Here is a 26,165-nt window from a genome sequence, read left to right as displayed (position 1 = left end):
TTTTTACAAAACACGAAAACCAACAAATACAACACAAAACTGAACAAAGACGACTTCGAATTATTTCATCTTTTAAAACATGTAGTAACTAATATTTTGTTAAAGTTTTAGACAAATCGACACACGGCTACGAATTTAAAATGTTCATAACATTTACGTTTGTTGTTAGATTTCACTTGCCAGAAATGAATCTAAATCTAAATCACTTAAAATTTACTCCAAAGACTATTTTTCAAAACAAAACTAATTAAGATTTGCTCAAAACTTCAAACAAACCCTCATAACTTATGAGAATTTTCAGCAATTAAGTAAGATATTAAAATAATTTAAACTGTATTAAGAATACAAAGATCTAAATCGTCCCACAATATCTTTTTAAGTTGGCCTTTTTTTTTAAAAAAAAGCCTGTTTGCGGTTAACTTTAACACTTTTAATGGAGAATATTTAAAAAACCTGATTTGATAGAAAAATTAAAGGCCAGATTCAGGATATCTTAATCCATTGAAAAAGTTGTGTTTACATATGTATGTGATTTTTGTGCAACAGAAAAAAGCGTAATTTTGTGTACTAGTGAATTTAGGCGTTTGCACACACCCCCACATTCCTATAAAAAATTTCAGTGCATGCTTTTGAGTTTTTCTAATAAGCTTTTTTCTCAATTACCTTCATGCTTGGCATCGTCATTACGTTAAGGCCTATATAATAAATTACTTCATGGATGACATTTTTTTGGATCACTTTTTTCTTAAAGGACCAAGTTTACATATGTAGCTCATCTATAAAGAATAACGGTACATAATTTTTAAATACAGTTAAAAAAAATTTAAAATATCTTACCCGTAAAAAATAATGCTTCCTTTTATGGAACACGCCCAATTTGTCCACAAATAGTCCAAATAGCAGAGCAAGTTTTACAAGTGTGTGTTGTTCATTGGATCATGTCCTAAAAAGTTTATAAAACAACGTTTATAAATAATAATTTCAAAGAAAAACACATTTTCAAAAGATACAGAATTCATTTTAAACAAACTTAAATAAAAATTACAAAATGATCTTCACTTAAAAAATATGTCTGTTAACAAAAAATGGCAACAATGAAAGTCCTTACTTCAAGTTAAAAAAAGGAACAAAGAAAATTAGGAGTATCTTGCTGAATCTACCTCTCCTCCAATTAAACCCAATATCCATTTGAAACAAACACACAAACATGATGAATCTATAACTCGAGAGCCCTGTTAAACCAGTTTGATTATAAAACTAGTTTTAAAAATTCTCAATTTGGCAGTACGAGTTTCTAAATTTATATCTTCTAAGGCCGTTGACATTTTTCTTCAAGAAAACTTCACATAAATCCATTTTTATGAATTTTCAATTAGAAAAATTTCACTCCAGACCCATTAAAGACAAATCTCTATGTCGTCTTTCTTCTGTGTAGCACAATGCATCTTGTTCACAAATTACCAGCAGCACTTACGGTTTCTGAGTGATTCGCTTGGTCCAACTTGCCTCGTAATCCAACTAATCCCGTCGTACTTTGCAAACAATTTTTTTAAAAAAAATTTCGATTTTTCATCCTCAATTTTTTGTGCTTTTTCTATCATATTTTTGTGAGTTCTGTTTTTATTTAACATATTCTTTAGGTAAAATGTCAAAATCAACAATCACCGAAGATTTTGATGAATATCTCGATGCAGAATTCCATTCCGACATAAAAAGTGCCAAAACAATTCTGAAAACATTTAAAAGACCAAAAGGTAATCATAGACTTCTGCTTTCATCTTCTCATACAAAGTTCTTTTGAAATATGAGTATTTAACTTTTGAATTTCACTTACAGACCGTGAAATTGCTTTAAGTTTGATTGAACGTGTACAATTACTTAATTCGAATAGTTTAGAAGTTAAATCCAATCGAAATAAATTCACAAGATATTTTCTAAAAGTTCTTCAAAAGAACAGCGATACTCAACCAAAGGAATATGACATTTGGGTAAGAATTGAATAGAATTGCCGACAAAATATCATAGCCCAAGTTATACCAAAAATATTGAAATTAAATCCTTTCGAACAAATATGTTTGTTACGAAGGGAGATATGAAACTTTTTCTGTTGAAGCTAATTCAGTTTTTGTCTTCTTTAGTTTAAGCCACGAGAAACAAAAGAACCTACAGAAAATGCTTTATGGTCGCCTGATCGTCGCACTTTTATAGCAACAAAAACTATTCCAGGCTTTGGTATGCTTGTCTACATGGCCGTAACTCACGAACCCGAGTTAGGTTGGCAGGACTACGGTTTTCTATCTTATGACTTTATGAATTAACAAAATGCTTAGCCTTTGATTTCTTTATATTTTCTACTTTTGACTCAAAATGAGGCAAAAAGTAGTTTTTGTATTTTTATTTTGTTAATAAAAAGTAAAAATTAATTCTAAATAAAAAAGTGTTGGACGGCACTTGTTACATTGTTTTTTTCTTAATCAATTTGTTGAACTTGTTCTTAGATTAAATACAAATTTTGGACGGATTGAGAATCGCTGTCTGGTTTCTTCTCACGATTCTATCTCATCAGAAGGTATCCTATGAAAATTACAAATCCCATCATGGATATTCTCAGAGTTGCAGCTCCATTGCAGCTGTCACCGCCACAATAACACTCCTCCCAGTAGTCACCATTTTCGTGGACACCCCAGTTGCAAACTCCTGTGACTCCTGTGTCCGATACGGATGCACAGCGTCGAATTACTTGACGCCATCTGCCATCCCCTATAATCAAAAAAGACGGACAAACACACACAAAAATCTCTCTTTAATTCTTAGGGTTTTCTTGATAAACTTACATATGAATCCTCTTGGACCTTGTTGAACGACTTTCATGCAAAACGATCCAGGCATGTGAGATTCATCGCTATTGCACTCAATTGGAATGTGTTCGGTTTTATTGAATTGCTTGTAAGCTCCACAACTATCATGACCCTTGGCATCTTGATCCGATGAACATTGATAGCATCTTATTGCTAGAGCTGTAAAAATTTTAAAATAGTAAAGAAAAGTTGGAAACTTTAAAAAACCATGAAAAGACAACCACACCCAATTGTTTACTTGTAATTTTAATTTGTTAAACCAAATGAACAAAATTCAACTCACATGGGATTATTAAAATGGAGAGTAGAGTAATAAATAACAGTGTGTATTTGTTATTCGTCATTTTCGAAGAGTTCTATTTTGTCAATTAATGTAATTAATTAGTAATTTACTATTAAATTAAAACAAAAATAAAGGCACTTGTTTCGTATTTGTTTTATTGTTTCGTTTGAGTTGACTGACACACTAAATGACAACTGAGTCAGACAAACGTCAAGTGAATGATAGACGCTAGAGTCTCGACCTGTTGCATTTTGAATTAATGTCGATATGGTAGTCTAGAATTACTTTAAAGGGGGATAATACATTTAACCGCTTGAATTTTACTGTATTTAAGAAGGTTATTTAAAAATTAAAATTAAATTATTGTATATTTATCTTATTAAAATACAATCACTTGAATTTGGTTTTCCAAAATAGAGTAGTCGTCGTTACTTATCTCCTGAGGAGTTTTTAATTTTTGTTACAGCAGCAAATAGAAAAAAACAGAGCAACACAAATTTAAAAATAGACAATTTGGAACGGTATGAACAAAATTGATTGCTTACCAATTTTTTTATGGTTCTTAGGTCAACAAATGGTAGTTTGGGATCTTTTTTAATTCTTTTAAAAGCGAATGCATTATAAAACATGTTAGCTTTATATAATAGGAATCGGTTAAGAACTTTTTGTTATCAGTCCCTCAATTTAGAAAAGCAGTTTTTAGAAAAACACGTTTAACTTTTAAAAATTGTAAATTATTATAGCTACACACTTTGAGTAGAAAGGATTTTTATTAATAAGAAATGAGAATTTCATTTTAAAAATGTACAGAAATATTTCTTAATTGTTATTTTTCTTTATTTCATTATTCTTATCTTACAAACTTTGTGCTTATATAATAATATAACAAATTCAAAAATATAGAAAGAATAACTAGTGACATTTGTATTTGAAAATAAAATAGTGTTAATGTCACATCATTGAAAATTACCTTCAAAATGTGGCGTGTACAACAATTTATTACCAATTTAAAATACAAAATTAAATAAAAGGCAAAGAATTTTATTAATGAGCAGAAGGCTTAGAACAAAAAAGGAAAAAAAGTATTAAATCTATACTTGATAATGTGCATAAGAATATACATAAATGAAAAACATAATTAAGTGATATACAGCAGCAGAGTTTTGATTTCACGGTGATTGAAATCTAGAAGCCAACTTTTTATTCTATTTAAGAAAATAGTTAGAGATCTAATAAACCGAAAGTTCATAGGTAGACGATTGAACAATTTAAATGATACAACGGAGAAAAAGTTTCTGAAATGTGTAGTTTGAAATGATGGTGTGAGAACAGAATTAACCGAATTGCTACGCAAATACCTAGTGCCAGAAATTGGACTCTGCATATAACCACCTCTCAAGAAAAATGTTTTTAAGACTTTGAAATAATATAAGTGTTTTAGTGGCAGAATTCCCAATGTCCTAAACAGAACCATAGAATGAGCCAAACGATTTGCTCTGAGTATTTTTCTTATAGCGCACTTTTGTAAAACAAGGAGTGGTTGGAGAATTGTATCGTAAGCACCCCCCCAACAACTCAATCCATACTGTAATCTTGATTGAAATATTCTATAATAAACCATTCTAAGTGTTTTACTGTCACAGAAATTTCTGAGTCGAAAAAAACTACGAATACAATAACGTAAATATTTTTTTAGATTTGAAACATGTTCGAGCCATCTCATATTATTATCAATAGTTATACCCAAGTATTTAAACTCTGATACTATTTCAATTTTAAAGCAATTAATGTCACAAGTTGCATGTTCATTAAACATTTTATCAGGTGCATCAGAAGTACACAAACAACTCAACAAGTTTTGCCTGATACAGTTGTTGGCATGAAAATAAATTTCGCCACCAGAGCTTTCCGGACTACTATGGCTGAAGAACATTAGTTTTGTTTTCCTGCTCACAAATAATTTGTGTTCAGAAAACCAAATTCGAAGAAGATGAACATCGTGATTGATTTCAGCACTAAGGTTTAAAGCACTATCTGAACGGTAAGCAATCCCAAGATCATCAGCAAAGGCTGTAACCTTACCTTTAAACAGTTGATTAAAAAGAGAGTTAATGTAAATTAGGAACAATATAGGCCCCAGGACTGAACCTTGGGGCACACCTTGATTTATAATCTTTGAGTTACTAAGTATATCTCCGACTTTAACTTTTTGATTTCTATCCTTTAGGTAAGACTTAAACCAATCATAAATAAAACCAAGGAAACCTACGCAATACAATTTTTCTAATAGGACACTATGGTTTACCATGTCAAACGCCTTGGTTATGTCCACAAAGAGGCCAGCACCGATTTTTTTGTCATCCAACGCCTTATATATGGAAGAACAGAATTCCAAAAGGGCATCTTCAGTAGAAAGCCCCTCTCTAAACCCAAACTGAGCTGGACTTAAAAACTTTATTTTTGTTAGGTAGCCCATTACCCTACACTTAATTGCTTTTTCAAAAATTTTATAAATTGAAGACAATAGCGAAATAGGTCTATAATTATTTTTGTCAGATTTACTACCCTTTTTGAAAAGAGGTATTACATAAGCACACTTTAATTTGTCAGGAAAATTACCAGTGAGAATACTCAAGTTAAAAATGTGTGCTAGTATATCTACAATATTTAGTGCTATTTTTTTAAGTGTAAGATTTGAGATACCATCACAACCGCAGGAATGGGAATTATCCAACGAATTTATAATTTTATAAAGTTCAAGGCCAGAAATCTGTTCAAAGAAAAAACTTACATTACTCATACTGTCTGCCATTAGTTGAGTCCTTGTACAATGCCTACAATGTTGGAGATACTCATTCTCATGGGATATTTGACCGACCGTAGAAAAGAAATCATTGAATACATTCGATATAATTGTAGGATCATCAATAACAACACTTTCATTTCTAAGAATTATAGATTTAGGAGAACTTTGAGACTTGCCATCAATGATACTACTTATTGCTTTCCATTCTTTTCTAGGATCACCGAGAGCTCCGTGTACTTTGGAGTAATAGTATCTTTCTCTAGCCAACCTTATATCTTTATTAACTGTTTTACTTAATATTTTGAAACGTCTTTTAAGTTGATGATTAAGTGGATGTTTACTACATTTTTTTCCTAATTGATTTTTTAATCTAATTTTCTTTAGTAAATTGCGATCAATCCAAGGCTTGAGCTTTACTTCAGACTTTGTCAGTACAAAATTATGGCTAAACTTTCGTATGTGCTTAAGTAATAATGACAAAAATAGATCATACGCTATAGAAGCATTATCTTCTTCATAGATTTCTTTCCAATTTTCAAAACGTAATGCATTGTTATTTCAATTACTTGTTTTTATTTTAAATTTGTTTAAACTGATTTTGTTTGATTTTTAGGACTTCAAAATACTGAACTAAGGCAAATTAATCCATAAATATCAGAATCGAAAAATACTGAACCACTTGATGAGTTCAAAAAGATGAACCGCGAAATATTGAACCACTTTTAACAATATTGCACCTAACTTTAGTCTCAATAGTTATTCAAGTTCTCTTTTATTCTTTAACTTTTAATTTAAAGTTCCTTCAATTTATTGATAACTTTGCAGTAAAAAAGACTTAATTAACAAACAAAATCGAACAAATCTAACACGAGATACCCGCTGTATGGTGTTCTTAAGTCGTTAATGCAGTTTCTTTAGAAAAAAAAACATCTACAACGAGTCTCGATTTCTAAATGTCAAAAAATTCATCATAGCTTGGTAGTTTCTGTTCTGTTTTGGGCGGAGGCTTTTTTTAATTTATATTTTAATTTTAATTTATGTTTTCCTTTTCGTTGTATTCATTCAAACAACATAAATAAAAACAAATTCCGCTACAATGAACGCACAAAATATAACCATTTGTGTTGTATTATCCGTATTATGTTTAATTCAAACAGGTAAGTCTTCCTCTCATTATTGTTTGTGCGTTTTTAATAAACTTTTGGTCTACGCCCAGGTTTGGCCATAAAATGCTGGGATTGTCGCTCTGACAACGATCCCAAGTGTGGAGATCCCTTCGATAACAGGACCCTAGCTATAACAGATTGTTCACAAGAAAAGGAATTGCCACATTTGCCAGGTGTGCAAGCTACCATGTGCCGCAAAATTCGTCAAAAAGGTAAGTTCTAATAATTGGATTCGCCTCAAATCAAGAAAATAAATTAATTATTTTTTGATTAGTTGGTGGCGAATGGAGATACTTCCGAAGCTGTGCCTGGATGGGAGAACCCGGTATTGGTGGCGACGAACGTTTCTGTCTGATGCGCACTGGAACGTACAACATTTTCATGGAATACTGCACCTGCAACAGCAAAGACGGTTGCAATTCATCGGGCTTCCTAGGACCCAATTCGCTGGCTGTGGCGATCACATCCGGCTTTGTGTGTCTCGTGGCGTGGTTGTTGCATGTTTAATTAGAACAGATGACTCCTTGGCATTTGGCATTTTCGCCTTTGCTGATTAGCAAATTAGATGATAAGAGAATCTCCGTTTATATTTTAAAAACATTTCGTCGTACATAGTTTTGTATTTATAAAAGTGCCTGTGTTCTTGTTTTTGTACAAAAATGAAAACATACAAGAATCAATTCCGTCCAAATATTAAATCTTTCCAGATTTGCATTCTTAATTTTTTTTTATAAACTAAATAAAACTGACAATTTTAAACAAATTAAAATAATTCTAGTGCTCAAGTGCTCTTTTGACTTTAGTCTTAATTATATTTTAATGTTAAATGAATATACATACATACATTAATTATAAACAAATACAAAAACACGTCCATATATATTTTTTGTACACAATAAAGTCATTGAACTTTTTTTAAGTTGAAAAATAAGCATAGTTTTGATATTTACATAGATTAATGCAGGTATAGGAGGTCGATGATTTTAACAGAAATTGGAGTTTTTTGGGTGGAATTTAATAAAGTTATCGATCGAGAGTAAAATGTTTCTTAAGGATGTTCCAATTTTTTCTTCGCATTTTTGGGATAGTAAGAATTTAGAAAATAGAAAAAGAATTCATGGGTGTCCAAATACGTTTTGTTTTGTCTGTTAAAAATCTGCAACTATTGGTAAAAGCATTGTAATAACATTGCTGGTATTTTAATTTCATCTTAATTAGTTTACACCATAAATGCTGGTGCTGCCTCTGTCTCTGACTTTACACAAGATTTACCGTTTCCTTTTTTAATTTGAAAGTTAGCCAAGTTTTTAGTATCTGATTGGCCAGCAGCCAAAAAATTACCTTCCAGTTAAGGCAACTTTAATGGAAAGTTATTTAAGAATCTCCCTAGCTCTCAAGTGATGTCTACTTCTGTCAAATTGACAGTTGATCATGTTTTTTTTATTCAACTAAAAGCTGAACTTTATTACTATGTAATATATTTATTTTCTGCTTAAACTTAATTTATTTGAAGTTTTATCAAATTTGACACTTTTCACAAATCAGCCCAAAGAAATTTCTTGTTCTAAAATTCCTAGGTTATGGAAATATTTTACTCTCTCGTGAGCGCTCCCTTTTACGAATAACTACGAAATTTTTGAGTACGTGAACAGGGCGATGATCTGAGGAAAAACAATTAGTTTTGGTGGAAGGAAATGTCATATTTTTGGAAACAGCTGACAAATAAATGCAAAATTGGAAAATATCATGGAAATGGATTGAAAATATGTGACATTCAAGCTGGAAAAATGGAAGGATCGCTTTCTTCCATGTTGCTTTTGAAATTAACTCAAAGCGAAGACGGTCGAAATTGAATTTTCGCTTTCAATGCGATCCGCCGCGCTTTCTGGAATCGGCCCTCAGGATTTAGTTAAATTTCGTAATTTATCGCAAAATTAGACTGTTTTAGGAAGGTACACGAACGGACCTATTATTTAAGTCAAATTGCTTTACAATGCAAAATACAAATCGTGATGGACTTGTAGCTTACTTGAGGAATGTTTTGTAGACAGTAATGTTTTTGTTTTTTTTGGGGGGGGGGGGGGGGGGGTTTAGTTTTTGTGAAGTAAGGTTCTAAATTTGAAACTTATGACACTTAAAAATCAACTAGTTGCCTTGGTCAAAATTGGCTGCGTTCAATCTCACAAAGATAGGGTATCCGGATACCTTTTTGTTAGTGTCTTACGTGTAAAATATCAGCTGATCAAAAACAGCTGAGGAGGTATGCAAAGGTATCCAAGAATGTCTGGGGTATGTAGGTATCTGATAGAACAGGTGATTCAACACATGGTCGAATTTCAAGAAACTTGAAAATTGATTTCAGCTTTTTGTATTTGTTGGTAAACAAAAAGATACATGTTAGTTGAAATGTATTTGAGGATGTCCTGTACATAATAGATGATGAAGAAGCTATTTTCATCCCAAAAATCAGGGCCCCCTAAAAAGATATTAAACTCAAGCAAGACAACACCTCACAACATAGAGCGTCCTTAACCCGAAGCGAGCCAACCCAATAACCCAAAGCGTCCTAAACCCCAAGCGAACCAACCCAATAAACCGGGGCGCTAGGAGTCCACGCTCTCAGAGACGATGCGCCCGCCGAAGAGTTGACGCATCAAAAATCCAAGAAGCTATCCCCCAAGTGCTCCAACCCCTGATAAGATAAAGAATGTTTGACACCCGGGGCTCTTTTCAAAATTTTTGAAAAATGAAATGTGTTTATTTTGCAATCGCAAATAAAAAATCGTAAACCCAAAAGCGTTGAGCCCACATAACCCAATTTGTAATTAATCCAAAAACCATGAACTCAAAACCGTCAGACCATTTCTTATGTAGTAATTTTCGCTCAGGCCGTTGAAAAATGCTAAAAAAAACTCAGATTTATTTTAATTTTCAGTGTTTATCGACTTAATTTTGCAGGAACATTGAAAACGAGAGTTACAGAATGTAAACATTTGTCGTAAAAATAAAACAACTCAGGAACATTGAAAATATTTGTATACACTCATCTCTTTTTTCCATTCCTATTTTATTTGTGTGTTCCGTTGTTTATTTTCTTTACATTACTCACGACATTTCCAAAATGCTGAAAATAAGTGATGGGATTAATATCGAATTGGGCTATATGGGTTTAACGTGTTTGGGGTATATAGCTATATGGTCAACTAATTTTGTTTTTATTTTTGGGGTTTACTAGATTGTAAAGTGTGAATATCGCGGTTCTAAGTTTTAAATTTCTTAATGGGATGGGGCCCTCGTTTCCGGGGGGCCCGGGGCTGCAGTTTCCCTAGCTCCCTATTAATCCGGGCCTGATTGGGAGATCTTCTAATGTTCACCGATTTGTCTTAAGTCTTCCATCCAATCAGGTGACAATTGCTAAGTTAAAAAATACTGTAATCGTCCAATTATTTGCAAAAATACAAAAAATATGTGTTTAGAAGATTACAAACGATTGCAAGAAGTCGGCCAATGGCATGATTGCAAACCATTATTTAGCTAAATCCTTGTTAATAGCCTGTAATTATATGTATTTTTTTACTTCTTGAAAACCACACGTCTAGAAAAAGTATCTTTTACCCTTTTGATAGTCTATGGTTTATGGTAAGGTTTTTAAGTATTTAAAATTCGATTGAAGATTGTTTTTTTTTGTTAATTTGCGAAGAAGTTTTTTTTTTAATAAAACATTTGATAATTTTGCATATTTAAAGTACTTTTCTTCGAAATCAATCTCAGAATGGAAGATCTTCAAATATACAAGGAATTACGAAAAATGCTGCTCTCAAATAAAACGAACCAAGGAAAACCATTTCAAGGAACCAGATTAAGCTATTACATCAACGTTTTAAAATACAACGTCCGGCAAAAAAACCTCCCGTATTTTTAGCCGTTTATATTTAAAGCTATTTATTTATTCAGCCAATATTTCGTATTAGATTTCAACTTGGAAGACATGATCCTGCTCCGGATAGAAAAACAATTCAAGTTTGGTTATCAAACTTCAAAGCGACGGGTTCTGCGCTAATGAGGAAATTGTCTGGCCGACCTTAAACAGCAACAACGTCGGATAATATGGCACGTGTAATTGCGTCTAATTAGCAATCTCCTAGGCGTTCACTACTTAAACATGCAACTGCCCTTATATTGCCTGATAGGAGTGTAAGACGAATTTTGCACACACATCTTCATATGCATCCCCACAAAATAATGATCGCATAAGAATTAAGTGAGAGAGATTTTGAAACTCGCAGAGCTGTTTGTGAAGACATTCTTTAAAACATTCCCGTTGATACTGTTTTAATTTCGTCTGACGAGGCCCATTTCCATTTATCGGGTACTATAAGTCTACACTGCCCAAGTCTACCCTCATCGCCCAACATCTTTAGAAGTTTAAGGAATGGAAAACTTCCGGGAAAGGCTTCGTAAATGTATTAATAATAGAGGATAGTATTTAACGGATATAATGTTGAAAACTAAGTAATTATTCTTTCTGCCGGAATCTGTAGTTTTAAAGCAAAGTAAAAAAATAATACTGCAAATGGGAATATTTGTAAGATTTAAGATATAGCCAGTTTCGATGTTCGAATTCAAAAGCAATACCTTAAATTACCTCTGCAACGTATATTTTAAAACTATGTCAACTGTTTAAACTTGCCTGGTAAAGACGGAAATGTCGTATAAGCCAATTTATATCTGTTCTGAAACCGGAAACAAAAAGAAATTAGCTGAAGAAATATTTAAAATATCAATTTTTTGTACACTTTCTTTACTTTTTTTAATAGCACGACTACAAATGGATCGAATTTTCTTATGCACCAATTTTCTGTTGATGCCAAAAGAAATTTGGTAGAAAACTTAACTTTTATAGTGTTTTCTTTGTTAATAAGTATTTTAATTTGTTTTTAATTACAACAATTTAAGAAAATATAAATTTTAAGTATTTTTTTGTAAGAAAATCGTATGGCGATTAAAAATTTCCTAAACAAATTAATATTTTAGAATTGTATATTTTTTCCGGTATTTAGAAAAATATATAATTTTGCAAAAGCAATTTACGTTGTTCTATGTGTTTACCATTACATATACAAATATCAATGTTAAGAATACTTTGAGCCAAAGCCCAAGTTGTAAAAATATTAACTAAATTGGTTATAAATAAGAAACAAAAATAATAAAATTTTAAATAGATTACAAAAAGAACCCGCAAAAGATTCTGTCAAGTCTTTTAACCAAGTTTTTTAAATACGAATTTATGAGTTATAATTCCAATTCAAGACGGTAAATTATATTTGGAAACTACTGTTTTATTAGCATTACATTTTTTGTAATCAATTTCATTGAAACCAGGGAAATTAATGTGAGCATAGACTTAAGCTTCAAAAAGTGCCTCTAATTTCATTTAAAACAGCAATTTTGAATTTCCCTTAAGCACTTATAGGTTTGGAGGTAATAAAATGCTAAATTTTTTCTGCAGCCGAAAAATTTAATGTTGAATTTGACAACAAGGTTTAAATTATAAAAGTCATAGTTACTTAGTATAATGGAGACTGTAATTTAAATGGTGATTTTGATAGAATTGAAACAAAAACAATGTAAATGTTTCAATAGTTTTAAAGCTCCCACCGATCACATACTAAATTTAAAATGTAGTGCAAAAACATCAAATAAAATACTTTGACATATTATAAAAGAACTTAAAAGTAAAACTAAAATATTTCGTTTTAATTTTTATTTATCTTCTCGGTTTAATAATTTAAAATGGACAAATATTAAGAACGTGTGTGTCATACTCAAAAATATGTACAAAGCTTTTTTTTTAAACTACCAGTGTTTTGTTTCATGCATCATTATAGCAATAAATTTACTTTAACTATTCAGCTCGAACATTGTGACAATAATTGTAAATAACAATTAAAATTAACACATAACACCATTAAGAAAAAAGACAATTAACACTTTTGTTCTTAATTTACAATAAATGACAAAATAAATGCTCTTATACTTCACAACATATTATTTCAAAACTGTTAAAGATAGAAATTTAAAAATTTTACGATGCACCTATTTGCTGCGCATATTAAATTAAAAGCAAAACTATCAGGTAACTCCAAGTACTGTAAACCTTACATTATCAGGGTCATGAAATAGAAACCCAATAATGCCATAACGCCCATTGCAGTGTAACCAGTTGCAGAGTTACACAAGTCTCCCTTACAAATTTGACAACTTTCGACTTGTAAACTGTGGCTTACTGAGCACTTGTTTGGATCCTCACCGTATTCCTCGAATTGACAGTCTCGAGAAACAATCACTCCAGCACGATCTGAGAAAAAAAAATGAAAAATAAATTAAATAATCATTATTTTTAAATTATCAAAATCGTTGGTGAGAAAAAAAAAATAAAAATAATAATTTAAAAAAGAAAACAAACATGAGAGCTTTTTCAAAACTGGTTTTCTAATGCGTCGTTACATTAAACAAGAAACAAAATTAATTTGTTTACAAATATAAAAGCTCGCTGCGGTTTAGCTGCCACAGCCCTGGTTATATAAATTAACATATTTACACCAACACGATATTGTTTTTTTTTTTTTTGAAAAGCTACACAAGTTCAATTTGAAGAAAGTGACATCATCCATCTTTTGGACGCAAGATCGATTAATAAGATCATGGAAACGTTAATTTGATAGAGCTCACCTTTTGTGATGACCTTGTTGCACTTGGTCACTGGCAATGGAGTGGAAAGGCTGACTGGCCTGGGGGCGGTGTCACAGTCCACTTGCCTCAATTGCTTGAGCAGAGCCTCATCGGGTTTTTCTTCAGCACATCTTGGATCGGTTGTAGATCGGCATGAATAACACTTAATGGCAGAGCCTATAATTCCAAAATTTTATTTTTAAATTATAAATGTTCAAATAAATTCCAAATGCGTGTTTTTTCTGTATACTCACAGGTGTTCACCAAACATAAGGCCACAATTAGGGCAACGATCAATTGCTTCATCATTATGATGAGACGGAGAGAAAATATACTTCAGTTGTTCTCGGAGGAAAGTTAGATACTGAATCTAGAAAGCAATTTTTATAACAAAAAGTTAAAGATACAGTCATCAGTAAATTTAGTTTGTTGAAAAGATCAATAATTATATGCAGGTTTGTATTATTTAAATTTATTTTTGTGACATAAATTAAAACAAGCACTAACTTTTATTTTTTGTTTTTGTATTTTTCTCTTTGGAACCTCCGTGTCTGCTCGGCGATGATATGAAGTAATAACTGAAAAATAAAATGTAAAAATAAAATTGCTTTGGGTAGGTAGATATTAAGTTTTCGGGAGCCTATACAACGCTACATCACAGTCCCACAAAAAGCAGTATGAGATCATATTTACTTGTTTGTTTTACTTGGAGATTGGTATTGGGCACTTGCAGCACGTAAAGTTTGCCAATTCGAATGGGAATTTCATTGAGTTGCCTTTTATGGGTCTCTTAATTTGCATACATTAGCTTTATTCAGAGCGGAGAAAGACAACTAATTATTTAATAATGTTTTGCACTTGAAATTTCTCAATATCGAGTCATTTTTATTTAAATTTTGTAAACTTTTTGCAAGACTATTACTTTACGATTATTGGTAGAAACGGGTGTTTTTTTTAGACACGTGGCTTTTAATCTAGCATTTTTCTGAATCGGCCTTTTTAACAGCTTTTACTAAATTTATGCCCAGTTATTGTGTCAGGGGCCTGTGGCCTGGTCTCCAAGATCGTGCGATGAAGGACTAAATTTGAGCTAATTGTGGCGGTTACCTATCAAAAACCATTTTTTGAACAAATAATGTCATAACCATTCTTGTTCCTTGATCATTACATTAAATTATTTCAATATATGTATGTATGTGTTTTATATGTTCCTTGAAACCACACGTCTTAAAAACGGGTTGGATTCAATATCCCCGTTTCTTAAAATCACGATTTAAAAATCCCGGTTTTTATAATCCCGATTTTTTATAATCCCGCTTTTTTCAATCACATTTCTTATAGTCCCGTTTTTATTATCCCAATTTTGCAATAAAAACTTGTTGCTTATTCTAAAAAAAAAATCGCGCCTATTGTTATTTAGTTTAATGCACGTATTTTGTAAAAAAAAAAGGTTGTCGAGATTCTGCAGGCTTGTAAATAGCGGAACTCTAATTGATCGGGATTTTTAATAAGAGGTATTTTATAAGTAGGGATTTTAAAAAATCGGTATTTTAGAAGACTGGATTTAAAACTTTTTTTTCGGTATTTTTTAAAAACTGCATTTAAAAAAGCGAGATTCCGGTACTCCCTCCTTAAAAACAACTCTTCATGAGAGACAGAATGTCTCTAAAACTTAACATAAGTGTATAATTTAAATATTAAGGTGCATTATGAATTATAAACGTTTTGACAAATTTTAATTACATTTTGGATAACATATAAGGTCTTAGCTCGTAGATAAACTTCTAATGAAATAAAATAAAATCAAACAACAATTTAAAACTTTTTTGCATACTTACTTTTTAGAAAACGTTCTTTTTTCAATCAATTTGTGTTCTCGAAAGATTGAATGAATGCATCCCGAAGATTATTCTATGTCAAAAGTCAAAGCCTTTGGTTTAAGCTTCAATCTGAGCTTTCAATAAAGCTATACATACTAACCTACTATTTTAAAATCAAATCATTGAGGCCTGTTTAAATTAATGATTGAGAATGTTGGTATTTATATTCCTTAAAGAAGGCCACGTTTAGACGAAATAAAGACCTTTTGAAGGTTAGAAAAGATTCTCGTATCATTTGTCTGCCAACTAAGGCACCTTTATTAGAATGTTAACTTGAAAGTTGGTAAAAATAAAATCTCTATTAGTTGTGCCAAAATATCAGCTGTTAAATTGTTTCATTCATAACCAAAAAAAATAATAAAGGTAAAGATTAGTTTCATAAGGAAAGTTCCAAACTTGAAATTAATGAAACCTGAAAAACTAAAGCTACAAATAGATTGACAATACTACTCCAACAGAAACTTTGACAAACATTTTAAACTCCTTAGAGCCACTGGTTTTATATGGCTTTGAATACATTAACACAGAAACATCGAATGTTGATATCAATCATTAGACCTAAACCTTAAATTCGAAGTCCCTGTGCAAATGTTATCAACTTTTAAGAGGCTCGTATACCTTTGCCCTAGAATTTCGGATCTAATATTCAAGGATGGATTGCAAAAAAACACTACACATAATATTTGAACAAAAAAACAAAAAAAATGTTTAACTCAATTTTTAGAACGTTGATTAGGTCAAGACACAAGCTTATTTTAATATTTGAAAATTTCACAAAATGGCAGCGATTTAAAAAAAGAAATTGCATTTTTTGACTATGTGTTTCAATCTAAAAAAGATTGTACAAAATCGAAAAAAGGTTGTGTCTAGACCTAGCGATATGTTTTGTGAATAATTAACGCTTTAAAGATTAAGGATATCTTCTAAAGTTTCGTCGAAATCGTGCCAACAGTTTTTAAAAAACTACTTTAGGGAAAAACCTTTTAAGGATAAATGTTACAATTAAACACGATTGGCGAAGCCGGGTTTGAAGCTCAATATCTCGTAAAATAGAATGCTTTCTGCGGGATTCAAAAGTATCCATTTTTTGCATAAAACATTATAATTATATGGTCGTTATAATCGACGGATTACGTAGGCAAACTTCAATGACATTTTAAGATCATGGAAGTGTTACTGATGTCATCCGGCCTTGTAATGTTTATCATTGTATTCGCGCGCTCTGTCCGCTTTACATGCTGCTGATGATCCACATTTATGGGTCTCCCGGCAGTTTTGACCATTTACAATGCTTCTCCACATATTAAACAAAAAATATCCACCGATTGATACATTTGTCAATCAGTGTGTTACAAAAACAAATTTCCGAATAAGTGTCTCAGAAATTTTTACAATAAAATAAAATGTTAGTCAAAATTGTCTCGCTCTATTTTTTTTAAGGTTTACATTAAAAACCGAAAATTAATAACCCTTTAGTTCAGCATTCCTTTTAACTTTGAAATGTAAAAATGTTAACCTTAATTTTTAAGGAAAGCATCATTTATGTTCAATGCTTTAACGAATGTTGTTTTGAAAAATTTGATATATTCTAACCTAACGTATTTGTGCGATTTAAAAAGCAGATTTTAACTAAATCCATTTGACTTCAATTAGAAAACATTGTTGATAGGTGTAACTTCTTTTCTAAGAAGAAGATTCACTTTACCTTCTTTAAGAATAACAAATGTTTCCAAAATAAAGATAAAGTTGAGCTATTATATGAATATGTTTTTAAATCTCACGCTGCCGCTGATCTAACGATCTTAACGTACATACGTTGAATTTAAAATCTTTATGAAAAGCTTACTTTTAAGTTGATTTTCATCTAGCTCTTTACTTTACACAAAAACCAGTTTAGAAAAGTCTATATAGGTACCTTTACATCATGACAAAAATAATGATGTAAGAAAACTCCAAGGCAAGAAAAAAGCTTCTTCGTAATATTTGTTTGTGAATGCGTTGGAAGATTGTTTAATGTTTGTTTTGTTGTAGACACGCTTATTGAACAATGTAGCTTCAATGTTTGTATTTTTATTGTAAGTCAATTACTTATAATAATTGTAATTTTATTGTCCAGTGAACATGGGAGGATTTCAAGTTGTGGGAGGTAATTGAATTTTGAAGGTGATAAAAATACGTGAACAATGAAAATAAAGCCATTTTTAAGGGTAAACCCATTTTTAATTTTATAGCGTTGTGTGTTTCATATGTTTCTTATAATTTTTCAGTTCCAAGGGATAAAATTCAAGACTTGACTTATATCTACCTAATTGAAAAAAGCCTCCCAGGCCTTGCACCAGAGACACCGCCCGACGCGCCGATAATCAAATTTCTCTTAAGCCAAGATCATTACAATTAACTTATAGCTATTGATCATCAACAATATCTTAATGGATTAAGTAAAATTAACATCATATCTCTGATGTCATGCACCAAGATCAAAATTAACATATTAGTTATTTAATTGATGTGTGAACTGCACCGAGTATAATATACGAATATGAAGCTTATTAAATAAACAAATTATTTAAAAGTTTAATAATAAATGTATTCAGGTACATACCTAACATTTGAGTATGTATGCATGTTATCAATGTAGGTAGTTATTTCTCATAAGTATAGGAACTTACTAGGGGCCAGGGTGATAGTTGCAGCTATAGTGGAATCGGACATTGAAATTTTTAGATTAAATTAAAAAACAGAAATTGGTTTGCTTGGTTTAAATATTATAGGCACTTAATACGAGGAGGTGGCAGTATTTATCATATACAGTGTTGGTCAAAACTAAAGCAACTTCATTGGTTGATTTTATTTTTGGTGAATAATTTGTAGAAATGTATTTTAATGTATTTTTATTTACAAATTTCCCTACAACATTTAAACTAAATAAAAAACCACAGCAAACGTTTTAAACCAATTGAATAATTGTTTTTAAAAAGCTGAACAAATATCGTAATGGCGTCCAAAGCGTCCAAATTAAGTTTCGCAACAATCCGTAGAGAACCAGGATCTAGTGACTTACAACTTTCAAACATTCCTGTGTGCCGATGATTGCAGGAATGGAGGCGACCTACAGATTATATATGCCGGATCCGAACGGCTAATTTGAGAAAGCACTTTTTCATGACAAGTTTTACTCTTGGAGAATTTATCAATTCCTCGCAAGAGGCAGTACCCGTGAATAAAACTTTAGGTGGCACAGGCAGGGATCGAAACCAAGACCTCTCACATGACAGTCCAACGCACTAACCATCATGCCACGGGTTCTACAAAGCAAACTTATAGACTTTCGAAAACTTGCATTCAAATTAAATAATACTATATCTAATAAAATAAATTAATTCATGTTTAAATACCCATTAACAAGGCTAACCAATAAATATGTAATATAAAATTATCGAAATTTATTTGCGGAAATACATAAGTTCAAAAATATCAATATTATATTTCGAAGAAAATCTAATCACATAATTTTGAAAATGTGTGTGTCGTAAACATTTTTGGTGTAATTTTAAAACTAAACCAATTGTAAAGGAAATTTTTTAGACTTATGGTTTTGTAGTTTTTCATAACTTAGTGTTAATGCCAAGAATTATAAAGATAAGTGGTTGCCATTATGTTAGTACGGCCGCCTCATATTGCCCGAATAAGTTTATGGCCGTATATCAGTAATAGGCAAGCGACTTCACATAACCCTACAACAAAACAGTCCAGTGACGTTACATAACCGAAGTTAGACGCCACGCCATCCACTGGCCCGCGGCGCGATATAATGTGCACGATTTATTACCCGTGTTTTTTCGGCATTCTATAAATAGTATAGTAGAAAATTCCCAAGAAAACCCATCGGCTGTAGCCAGATTTTTGTATAAAAAAATAGGTACAACTGAAAGAATATCTGTCACAATAATACAAAAAAACACACAAATAGAAGAAAGTTTTGTGAAAATCAAAAGTTAAAATTAACTTCAGCAAAAAAACTAACTAAAACTAATAAAATGGACAATTTTCAAGAAGAAATGTTAAGAAAATTAAGATTCTATAAAAATAGTTCATTTAACATTTGCAGCTTTGATATAAAATAAAAACTTCAAGAAGGGGGTTTGTTCGTAGACTACTACATTAACATGTGGTATTGAAGCGAGCTTGAAGCTCGTCTCAATTCTTTATATAACTGAATCGAGTTGAAATGAGCTTGATTTGAATCGATTCCGGTTTTGGAGTTGGTTTTGCAGATAATGCATTATGGTCTGTTTATTTGCATGTTTGTGTACAAAAAATATAGTTTTGTTTTTATCAAATTAAAAAAATTGCACATGATGTGGACAGCGTATTCTTATATGTTGCTGAACTATTCAGTTCTTCATTTTTTAACTTGAATTAAACTATCTCACTTGTCACTTCATAAGAAACATCAAAACATCTTTTGCATATTAGAAAGTGCTGTCAAACTGAATAATTTTTAAATGTTCTTGTGCGGTGTAGACACCAAAAAGATTTATTTAAACTAAACTGAGATGAACCCTTAGTGGAAAGATAGCAAAACTTAATTATCTTTCCTATTTTTGCAAAATAATCCCAGTTAGTATTTTTTCATTAAGAAAACTAAATAATATCAATAGTAACAGATTTTTTTTTTGCCAATGAAAACACATGGTTTTAAATACACAAATACTGAACGAACACAACCATCAAGATACAAATGCAATGTCAATCATACCAACATTTGAGAACGAAATCACATAAAATTTATTCGAGACTCGTATAAATGTCAAAAACCCATCCGTAGTAAGATTCTACTTTAACTTTTATCGGTAGTAGCCATACTACGGATATTGTTTTTGTTATTCGTGGAAAATCCTACTAAACTTTTGATAAATTTTCCAACAATACACGAGTACTGGCCCACGGTGCGATATTTAGAAAGATATTTCGAAAGTTTCCTCTAGTAAAAATGTGCCCGATTTATTGTAACAATTACAAAAGTTGTATGTCTATTTATTACAGAATGGAAAACCAAACTGAGCATAAATCAAGTGACAGCTGTCAAAAACAATAACTGAAAAAATTACAAGTAAAAAAAACGTTGTATACAATTTTGTAAGTCAATGTAATACAAATTTAAAAAAAAAATATTTTTTGCAAGCAAATTTATTAACTCTTTTAATTCTCATTAAATTACCCAATGTCATGAAAATAAGTACTTCGGTTTGCCAAAAATGTAGGCACTTCCAATCTATGGATAAGAGAGAGTTACAAAAAAACACGTTAAGATGTTTGTATTAATTAAAAAAATCTTTTGGAACCAAATAAAATCTGATTTCTACACCAAACTTTGGTCGTAGATTATTCAAAACAAAGACCTTTTATTAACAAAATACATTTTTTAAATATGATAAATTAATACAATGATTAATACATTTTGGTTGACATACCTAATGTAAAAAATTATTTACATTAAAATTTTATTAATCATTTCCTCGCAAATAAATTAAATTCAAACATATAAAAATTAACCAAGTTCAAAAAGTTAATAAAAAGGCGAGATATTAAAACATGCAGAATAAAATGAAATTTTAAAACAGAAAAATTGTTTCCCTTAACCGTTGTCACAAAAGGAACATAAGACTTTATGCTTTCGAAGACGTTAACTTTAATTAACATTCATGAACTTTATATTTTTTCCCTGAAGATTCAAACTTAAATAGTCAGTGCCTAATGCCTGTCTATCATCATTTACAAAACGCTATCTAAATTAACATTGCCAACTAATTAAAATTCACATTTCTTTATGTTAAAATTGTCACGCGTGTAAAAGCTACAGACAGACATGGTGCGTGAGTGCAGCTGAACTTTTGCTTACATATTTACATAGTTTGTATCACAGATGTTAAAATGCATTTACTTTCTTTTTATTTATGCTGAAGCAGCCCTGATGAAGATAATAATTAAAAACCTTAAGCTTAGAATTTAATTAAATTAAGCTCTTGAATATTAATAAGCTTTTCTTTTTAAAAATGAATGAAATTTAAGTTAAATACAAATTACCATAATTCCTATATAGGTACTAATCTAGTTTGTTTGTCATCTTGCTATTGTTTGTGGGACTTATTTTTATTAAGTTTGATGAGAATCACACATTTTAAGCAACTTCTTATCAGAGTATCTAAGCATCGAAGTTAATTTTCTTTCAGTTTTTAGTTTGTCAAAATTGGTCGATAAAAAATGATCATTCAAAGTTATAAAGGGTGTCCCAAAATTAACGCAAGATTTGAATTAAATAGAAAACACTGTTTTTAGTCTTTTGATAGTTATATTTTTATGGACTCGTAAAGTACATAGGATAGGGTTATGGCCTCCACGGCTTTGCATGCACATGCGTACTCTTTTGTTGAAATTTTCCATGACCATTCTGCATAAATGTGGCTGAATTTCGTTGATGCAGCGTTGAATCTCCTCCTTTAATGCACGGGTGGTTGTGGGATTGTTGACATAGACTTGTGATTTCAAATAACCCCATAAAAAAAGTCTAATGGTGTTAAATAACACGATCTAGGAGGCCAATTTTGATCACCGAAACGAGAGAGTACACGACCTGGAAATGTCTCATGCAGTAATTGAATTGTTTCACAGTCTTGTTGAAACCACATATTGGACACATCAATACCATCCTATTTTGGCAGAAAGAACAGTGTAATCATGTCGCGATATCGAGCCCCAGTAACAGTCACTGCTTGACCAGCATCATTTTCAAAAAAATATGGCCCAATTATGCCTCCAGCCCAAAATCCACACCATACAGTCACGCGTTGTGGATGCATTTGTTTTTCGACAATCACATGTGGGTTCCCCGAACCCCAAATGCTGCAATTTTGGCGATTGACAAAGCCATCAAGATGAAAATGTGCTTCATCGCTTAGGATGATTTTGCTCAAAAAATCAGGGTCCATTTGTTGATGTTCAATAATCCATTCAACGAACTCTCTTCTCTGTCCATGGTCATTAGGCTTCAATTGTTGTGTTAATTGATTTTTTTAAGCATGAACACACAGATCTTTGGTGAGTATACGCTGTAGAGAGGTTCTTGAAATTTGCAATTCTTGTCCACGACGTCAAATTGAGGTTCCTGAATTGTCAGCAACACTCTCACGCAACTGCTTCGACATTCACATTTGAATGGCTTGTTTTTGGACGCCCAGTTTTTGGCGTCTCCAACGGATCCAGTCTCCATGAATTTTTCAATTAATCTTTTCACAGTTGACGAAGTTAAAACACTATTCCGACCATATTTTGTATGAAATTTTCGAACTGCAGCCGCCAAGCTTTCACTATTTTTGAAATATTCTTTAATAATGAAGACACGTTGTTCTATCGTGTAACGCTCCATTTTTAATAACCCTATACTGTTAGCTGTCAAATTGCTTTTTTTTCAGGGTTGCCAACACTTCACTGCACAAATGGCGGCAAATTCAAATATTGCGTTAATTTTGGGGCACCCTTTGCAAAATAGTGATATTTCAATTAGATAGTATCCTAAGACAAATTGCAAAATAATTTGTCTATTTTATTGTGGTTGTTCTATGTGGCCACTTTTCAGCGCAATTCGCTCGTTCAGTGATTGTCATAAGATCATTCAACCAACACCTTGTTGACACCACAATTTCCACCGAAACCATTACTACATACAATGAGATGAAGCTGCATAATCAAAAACTTTCGATTTAACTTAGATAACAAGTACTAGGTCTTTTACTTTCTCAGATCAAAACTTGACGAATTTTGTTTCATGACTTGGGCTTATTATTCAATGAAACCAACTAACTCATGAGCTACAAGTCAACAACTATAGACATCCAAATAGCTCCTGAAAAACTAGAAACTGACCTCAATTCTTAAACTAAATTAGCCAACTTAGGACGAGATCTTGACATGAGATCCTAAACCGTTAAATACATCCCAAAAAAGTGACAAGTTTGTTGTTATTTTTGGTAAATCTATATCATAGATCAATAGTTGCTAGAGAACTTTACAACGTAGTTTACCACAATATAACCACATAGGACGACCACTGTAGTTCGGCCAACTTCTTTCTGCCTTTGGTTTCAATAGCACGATGGTACCACGTGCCACAAAGCTCACGCCATATTAGAAATTCTTTCCGAACGATTCAAGGGCATGTGAAGGTGATGTAAAGTGCCCACCAAGATCGTGCAATTGGATTGGTTAGAATTTTGTTTGGGTCTTCTGAAAACGAAGGCCTATTCTAATAACCTAAAGACCTTAGCGGCCTAAGTGGATGCCTGCCACCAGGAGAAGTCGCGACGGACACCTCAACATACACAATAGTATCGGTAGGAATTTCAAAACCAAGAAGAACTTTCGATGATATTTCACACTCAATTTTTTTTTGGAATCTAAAGACAGGAAATGGCGAATGAAAGACCCTTTATTTAATGTTGTTACTTCTTCGGCCACTATTTTGACCGGAAACAGTATTTTTTAAAAGGCTATATACTGGATCTACCGCCTAGAACACAGGTTAAATCATAGAAGTACATAATATTTACAAATGTGCATGGAGCACGCAAAAGTATCATATTAAGAATGATATATTATTTTTTCTTCAGCAAATCTACTCTCTTTATCTACGAGTAAATGATCAAATTTCTTACATACTCGTTACCATATTTCTATTTTCTTCTTACATCAATTGCATCTGATAAATTACATCAAAAAACAAACACATTATAATAGTTACTTAACTACATTACGTTAAAAAAATAATGCCCACAAACTTCTCCTTCGATCGTCACAGTCTTAATCCTCATCGTCATCGTCAGCTTTAAAAAAATGGAGCTATTTGGGTCAAAAAAGTTAAATGAACAACTCCGACTCCACCATCATGATAATGACGATCATGATCATGATCAAAACAAAAGAATTTCAATCAAGAGTGTGCTGACTTTTGCATTGCACCTTGGACTTGGTCGACCAAAAAATGTCTTCAGTTTCAATTTAGATAGAGACTTTAAGACTATTGAGCTTTAGTTTTGTGTTAAACAAAGAGAAAGACACACTTCCAATTTTAATTCTTTGAATCCAACTCAAAAGCAAGAGGTCTTTAATACCTATAGGTACCTACCGCTAACATACACACTGATAATGATGTCTAAAAGGAAAAGAAAGAAAAAACCATTTCCCTTTCTTTATACCATTTATAATCTTCTCCCCGTAGGTATCATATGTTTATTTCAAGAAAGAATTTCGGTAGGGGATATTGGGGTAAGGAATAATTGGGCAAAAAGTTTCTTTTTATAGTGATGAATTTTTTCACTGAGTTTTTAATAAATTAAAAAAAATATTTTTCACCAGAAATCGAGCAAATAAATTCAATGAAAAGTGAAATTTTGTAAAGTGCTTGACATAACATAACATAACATTCATGTTTTCAAAATCAGTTCGATTGACCTTCAACGGTGCGTCTTTGCTTGAAAATTAATATGAAATAGTGTAGAATTTAGAAATAAAAAAACAGAAACAAGCAATCTTAAACTAAATAAAATTTTACAAAATAAGTCTTAGCCCATTTGTAAGAAAGCAATGAATGGCGAAATAAAAATTGTGACTTCTGGTGAATGCTATTTTTTCTTTAATGGTAAAAATGTATTAATATTTCAGGAAAGAATATGCAAACATAGAAAACATAGCATGACACATAAATTAATCAAAACTAAAGCCACAAACAATAAATGGCGAATTGGGTAACTAAAAAACATTTAATTAAACAATTTTCAAACATTTTCCAAAATAGCTTTTCTTTTAATTGATTTGTATTAGTCACACACAAAAAACATAGAAAACATTGCAAGGATTTTTTTTACCAAAAACAATTTGTTTTAAAGAAGACTTAAAGTTTGTTTGAAATTTTGAAATTGATTCGCTGAATTGACAACAATTTAGAAAAACAACTGTTCCACTCAATTAATTATCAAAAAAACATAGAAAACATTGATCACCAAATTCTTAACTATCATATAAAAACTTTTCCATCGACCAAGCGATTTTTGCTCCACTTACTACACTGTCTTGATTTTGATGTTAAATCTCTTTTTATATAAACTAAGTCAGAGATTAAAAGCTTTGCAAAGTAAACAAACAGCGGCAGCTGCTTCTTCTTTCCAACCAAAGTTTACACTATTACCCCATCGTTAAGATCTAAACGGAAGATCAAGCTGCTATTGAATAGATTCAAAGCTGTAACATTTGCCACCCGCCATGTTGTTTATTCTTGGAATCCGGTTAGAAGCTTAGAAAAACAATTAATTTTGAATTTATAACAGTCTATATTATGTTCGTTTTGACCCGACTTTCTCCTATATTCTTTAAAGGGGCAAAACAAAG

General features: G+C 31.5%; 4 protein-coding genes across 4 annotated transcripts; 2 read left to right on the top strand and 2 right to left on the bottom strand.

Moving 5' to 3' along the window:
- The first annotated feature begins 1,565 nt into the window (after positions 1-1,565).
- LOC129950172 (uncharacterized) lies at positions 1,566-2,333 on the top strand. Its single transcript, XM_056062017.1, has 3 exons — positions 1,566-1,754; positions 1,837-1,988; positions 2,139-2,333. Exons 1-3 carry the CDS (start codon positions 1,646-1,648, stop codon positions 2,316-2,318), a joined length of 441 nt encoding a protein of 146 aa, XP_055917992.1. The 5' UTR covers positions 1,566-1,645; the 3' UTR covers positions 2,319-2,333.
- LOC129950171 (uncharacterized) lies at positions 2,333-3,337 on the bottom strand. Its single transcript, XM_056062016.1, has 3 exons — positions 3,142-3,337; positions 2,835-3,017; positions 2,333-2,760 (listed from the first exon to the last, which is right to left on the bottom strand). The coding sequence occupies exons 1-3, from the start codon at positions 3,200-3,202 to the stop codon at positions 2,555-2,557; spliced, it is 450 nt and encodes a 149-aa protein (XP_055917991.1). The 5' UTR covers positions 3,203-3,337; the 3' UTR covers positions 2,333-2,554.
- Positions 3,338-6,912: 3,575 nt separating this feature from the next.
- Positions 6,913-8,044, top strand: LOC129949981 (uncharacterized). Its single transcript, XM_056061735.1, has 3 exons — positions 6,913-7,104; positions 7,164-7,325; positions 7,388-8,044. Exons 1-3 carry the CDS (start codon positions 7,044-7,046, stop codon positions 7,618-7,620), a joined length of 456 nt encoding a protein of 151 aa, XP_055917710.1. The 5' UTR covers positions 6,913-7,043; the 3' UTR covers positions 7,621-8,044.
- A 4,818-nt stretch (positions 8,045-12,862) lies between these two features.
- On the bottom strand, positions 12,863-14,430 carry LOC129949728 (uncharacterized). The gene is made up of 4 exons (XM_056061360.1): positions 14,353-14,430; positions 14,100-14,215; positions 13,846-14,022; positions 12,863-13,471 (listed from the first exon to the last, which is right to left on the bottom strand). The coding sequence occupies exons 2-4, from the start codon at positions 14,152-14,154 to the stop codon at positions 13,272-13,274; spliced, it is 432 nt and encodes a 143-aa protein (XP_055917335.1). The 5' UTR covers positions 14,155-14,215; positions 14,353-14,430; the 3' UTR covers positions 12,863-13,271.
- Between the last annotated feature and the right edge of the window lie 11,735 nt (positions 14,431-26,165).

The sequence above is a fragment of the Eupeodes corollae genome, chromosome 3 (genome assembly GCF_945859685.1).
Source record: "Eupeodes corollae chromosome 3, idEupCoro1.1, whole genome shotgun sequence".
Taxonomy (NCBI): Eukaryota; Metazoa; Arthropoda; class Insecta; order Diptera; family Syrphidae; genus Eupeodes; species Eupeodes corollae.
This window is presented reverse-complemented; position numbering and strand designations above follow the sequence as displayed.

Coding starts and splice junctions, on each gene's coding strand:
- LOC129950172 (XM_056062017.1), top strand. CDS start 1,646: ATGTCAAAATCAACAATCACCGAAGATTTTGATGAATATCTCGATGCA. Junction 1,755..1,836: donor AACATTTAAAAGACCAAAAG/GTAATCATAGAC, acceptor TTTCACTTACAG/ACCGTGAAATTGCTTTAAGT. Junction 1,989..2,138: donor CAAAGGAATATGACATTTGG/GTAAGAATTGAA, acceptor TGTCTTCTTTAG/TTTAAGCCACGAGAAACAAA.
- LOC129949728 (XM_056061360.1), bottom strand. CDS start 14,154: ATGATGAAGCAATTGATCGTTGCCCTAATTGTGGCCTTATGTTTGGTG. Junction 14,023..14,099: donor CTTATGTTTGGTGAACACCT/GTGAGTATACAG, acceptor TTGGAATTATAG/GCTCTGCCATTAAGTGTTAT. Junction 13,472..13,845: donor CAACAAGGTCATCACAAAAG/GTGAGCTCTATC, acceptor TTTTTTTCTCAG/ATCGTGCTGGAGTGATTGTT.
- LOC129949981 (XM_056061735.1), top strand. CDS start 7,044: ATGAACGCACAAAATATAACCATTTGTGTTGTATTATCCGTATTATGT. Junction 7,105..7,163: donor ATTATGTTTAATTCAAACAG/GTAAGTCTTCCT, acceptor GTCTACGCCCAG/GTTTGGCCATAAAATGCTGG. Junction 7,326..7,387: donor CCGCAAAATTCGTCAAAAAG/GTAAGTTCTAAT, acceptor TTTTTTGATTAG/TTGGTGGCGAATGGAGATAC.
- LOC129950171 (XM_056062016.1), bottom strand. CDS start 3,202: ATGACGAATAACAAATACACACTGTTATTTATTACTCTACTCTCCATT. Junction 3,018..3,141: donor CTCCATTTTAATAATCCCAT/GTGAGTTGAATT, acceptor AAATTTTTACAG/CTCTAGCAATAAGATGCTAT. Junction 2,761..2,834: donor AGGTCCAAGAGGATTCATAT/GTAAGTTTATCA, acceptor TTTTGATTATAG/GGGATGGCAGATGGCGTCAA.